We start from the raw sequence: 3,514 nt of genomic DNA, 5'->3' as shown, positions 1-3,514 counted from the left end.
TAAATTATATTTAGTTGAGATGGAACACATTAATAGCTATATGCTCAACACGCCCCCTCACGGACGTGGTCATAGTCGTTTATCGGGTGACGCAGAGATTTGGGTCGATACCAAATTGAAACATATGCTTCATCTCACCTAAAAGTCTAAGTTGATAGTTGGATTGCATATTAATGGCTATATGCTCAACAAGGTGGCATATGAAACTCTTGACAAACATAACTATTTGCCATGCATATATATATCAACAACACAACTACTGGGCACTTATAAACTGTAATATTACTTAAGCATATAAACTGTAAACATCCTAGTACCAACAAAAGATGTCACTTGCCTATGTCAAAATAAGATAATATATACATCTGCCAAACTACCATCACATTATAACCTCAAAATCATAAATTAAAAGTATAAGACAGGTAAATTGGCAGATAGCAAGTGCATATAACCTGCAAATCTGCAGGCATTGTCATCTATGAACATCGCTGTGTTTAGATAGTATTATCGATGTTATCTTCCTCGTCTTCATCATCATCATCGCTAATCCATCCATAGCAAGGTTTACGCCTTCTTTTCGAAGATGCAGAGTCTGTCTGTGGAGGAGCGTATGCGGGAGCAAAGCCAAAAGATACAGAATCTGTCCGAGGAAGAGAGAATCGCGTGGGAGCAAAGCCAAAGAGAACTCGCCCCCGGTGTTGCTGCTGCATATCGTCCTACAAAGTAAGACTTATGCTAAGAACAAATTGCATATCTGCATTGACTCCAAAGGGTATCAAGAAACATCACTGGCATTCTGAGGGTAAGATGGAATTGAAGCATGTCGCAACGGCTAGATGCTCAACACGCCCCCTCACATGTGCGGTGGGTGGGTTCCAAGCAACACGTGGACCGCAGTCACGGCAAGAATCGAACCCATGACCTTTGGTCTGGCTCTTATATCAAATTGAAGCATGTTCTTCATCTCAACTAAAAGCCTAAGCTAATAGTTGGGTTGCACATTAACGGCTAGATGCTCAACAGATGGATATGAACAGTTGAGATATAAGGGTGGAAAATGTTTAAATTCTAGATTTTTGTGTAAAGACCGTGACAAAAAGCAAAGCTATGAACTAGTTTCGCATTCAGTAAAGCTGTAATCAAGGCCATGCATACACTCGTGTTTACCTGTCAATTGTCATACACTCATACAAAACTATCTCGAGCAGTACTTTTTTTTAATACCCGGGAACACAGATCACACCCTGCTGTCAAAAGAGAATGATGGCCAGGCGGGGTCCAACTAATTTGGCTTTTCGAAAACCACTTTGTGTATAAAATGGAATTTCAAAGAAGTCCTTAATTACAGTTCTATAAGTGTTAGTACTTATTACCTACTCAATTCTTTATGTTTCTGCCTTCATTAATACTTCAGAGATGTCTGCTTTTGTCTGACTTTCCATGCTAAAACTATAGATATCCAATCTAGACATCAACATTTTCCCCTCCTATCTTTCCTTCTCTATGTTTCCCACAAAAGGAAAAATCCCTTCGTCCCAGGGCCCCCACACCCCGGCCAGGGGTAAATCACGTGACTCAACGGCCCATTAGGTAGGAGGACCAGTGCCTAGTGTCCATAAAGAGCCCACTATATTGGGTGTAATTCCTACATTATAGCTGTCAGGGCTCGATCCTGTGTCTTTGTCCACTATCTTCCTTCTCTATGTTAATTTGGTTCCCTTGCCCTTATACACCAAAAATTGCACAACTTCATCCTTGAAAAACCATTTCTTTCTTCCCAGTTTAAGAACACTCAAATCTAAATCTCGATCTCCCACTAACAAATTCACATAGTAACACAATTTTAAAAAAAAAAATGCTAAAAAGGGGAGAAAATACCGTCACTACGGAGCTGATAGTATGATCTAGACCTTTCCCTTGGTTATCCATTTGGTTGTGAGGAACTTCAAGTTCATTAATGGATTCAACCCCATCATGATCTCCACACTGTCCTGCCTCTGAACATTCTGTATTTCCCTGCAAACCAGAACATTCCTGGGCAAGCTTTTCCCCAGGATCATCATGCTCGTGATCAGATTCCTTTTGTTCACTTAACATCACCTCAATCAGAACTCTGTATGCTCCATCCTCAATAAACGCCCATCCCTCTTCTCCATACACCTTAGATCGATAGGATCATAGGAGAAACCGAGAAAATGATGAAAAGTTGAAAACTTTACAATTTTAGACCAACGAATAAACCATAAATGTATGCTCCAAAATGGAAAAAAACAAAATATTAGGGTTATGAGTTCAAACGCAATTAACGAGGAGCAAAAGACGAAACCTTGAGGAGTTCTTTGACTGATGTGCGAACCAAGTGATCGGGAAACCCTAACGGGCGCATTGCATCAAGCGCGGCGTCTATTCTGCGCAAACCCTTCTGCGGAAAATGTTTAAAATCTCAAATCCAAAAATCCGAGCGATTAAAAACCTGCCTCTTCTGGATAAAGAAGGAGAATTCTAGGCCTATTTCTTTTCATTTTCCAAAAAAAAAAAAAAGTAAAAAGGAGACACAGAGTTTGAAAAGTTACCTTCGGGCGCTTGTTCCTTGGCGCCATAGCTGAGAACTCAGCAATGGGCGGAAACGCAGAAGAGCTGACGGGAAGAAGAAGAAGAAGAAGAGGCGTGGCGTTGAGAGAGACTGTAGAGTTGGGCAAGGCGGGAGAAAACACGCACTGTACTGTTCAGTGTTCAGTACGTAACAGGAATAAAACGGAGTATATTTTTATCAAAACACTCATCAGTCATTCAATCACCGTGGACTTAAACCGCGTAAGTTACATTTTCGTAATTTTAAATTGAATCACATTCCAGGAAAATATTATTATGTACTCTTATCTTTTACTCTCAATTTTTATTCTTACGCACAAGATATTGATTTAGACACTTATATTGAGATCTACATGAAAAAATAGCTTATCAGAGCACGTCCAGAAATAAAATTAAGAGAGTAAGAGTAGGGAGTACATGTATTAAAACTTTTCCACCGTTTATCTTTTCATCTTAAAGTTTGGGTTCAAAAAGAAGAATGATCTGAAATCTAGTTTATTTAAATAATAAATTACTCAATCCTGTCATATTTTATTTGTTTAATTCAATTAAATAAATTTGAAAGTATATAACAGATATTACCTTGTAATAAAGTCAGCAGTACAAAAAAAAAAAAAAAAAAAAAAAAAAAACTTAGACTGAAATTATTTATAATTTAATATTTTATTAAATTAAATTTAATACTTGTATAACCACACAAAACCAATGAGTGCATGTGTCATCATGAATGATTCCACACACGACACAAATTGGATCAACATCCACCCTCTTTATAATCAAATTATTAGTAGTGGGGAGGATATCACTTTAGCTCTCCATAAAAAAAAAGTCTTCCACTTTGGGGGTATTTTTAGCTTCCATAGGGTAAGCCATTTATCAAAAGCCCACATTACTATTAGCATCATAATTCCTAATAATGAGC

At 38.0% G+C, this 3,514-nt stretch overlaps 1 protein-coding gene across 3 annotated transcripts; it reads right to left on the bottom strand.

The window, feature by feature from the left end:
* Nucleotides 1-270: 270 nt before the first annotated feature.
* Nucleotides 271-2,728, bottom strand: LOC109186664. Of its 3 annotated transcripts, XM_019336752.1 has the most exons (5): nt 2,574-2,727; nt 2,327-2,422; nt 1,879-2,160; nt 478-716; nt 271-444 (listed from the first exon to the last, which is right to left on the bottom strand). In XM_019336752.1, exons 1-4 carry the CDS (start codon nt 2,598-2,600, stop codon nt 495-497), a joined length of 627 nt encoding a protein of 208 aa, XP_019192297.1. In that variant the 5' UTR covers nt 2,601-2,727; the 3' UTR covers nt 271-444; nt 478-494. The 3 variants fall into 3 exon arrangements, with proteins under 3 accessions (XP_019192297.1, XP_019192298.1, XP_019192296.1); XM_019336753.1 differs by having other exon boundaries at nt 271-716; nt 2,327-2,419; nt 2,574-2,728; XM_019336751.1 differs by having other exon boundaries at nt 271-716.
* Between the last annotated feature and the right edge of the window lie 786 nt (nt 2,729-3,514).

The sequence above is a fragment of the Ipomoea nil genome, unplaced genomic scaffold, assembly GCF_001879475.1.
Source record: "Ipomoea nil cultivar Tokyo-kokei standard unplaced genomic scaffold, Asagao_1.1 scaffold1407, whole genome shotgun sequence".
In the NCBI taxonomy this organism is placed as follows: domain Eukaryota; kingdom Viridiplantae; phylum Streptophyta; class Magnoliopsida; order Solanales; family Convolvulaceae; genus Ipomoea; species Ipomoea nil.
This window is presented reverse-complemented; position numbering and strand designations above follow the sequence as displayed.

Coding starts and splice junctions, on each gene's coding strand:
- LOC109186664 (XM_019336751.1), bottom strand. CDS start 2,600: ATGGCGCCAAGGAACAAGCGCCCGAAG. Junction 2,423..2,573: donor CAAGGAACAAGCGCCCGAAG/GTAACTTTTCAA, acceptor CATTTTCCGCAG/AAGGGTTTGCGCAGAATAGA. Junction 717..1,878: donor CTATCAGCTCCGTAGTGACG/GTATTTTCTCCC, acceptor CTTACTTTGTAG/GACGATATGCAGCAGCAACA.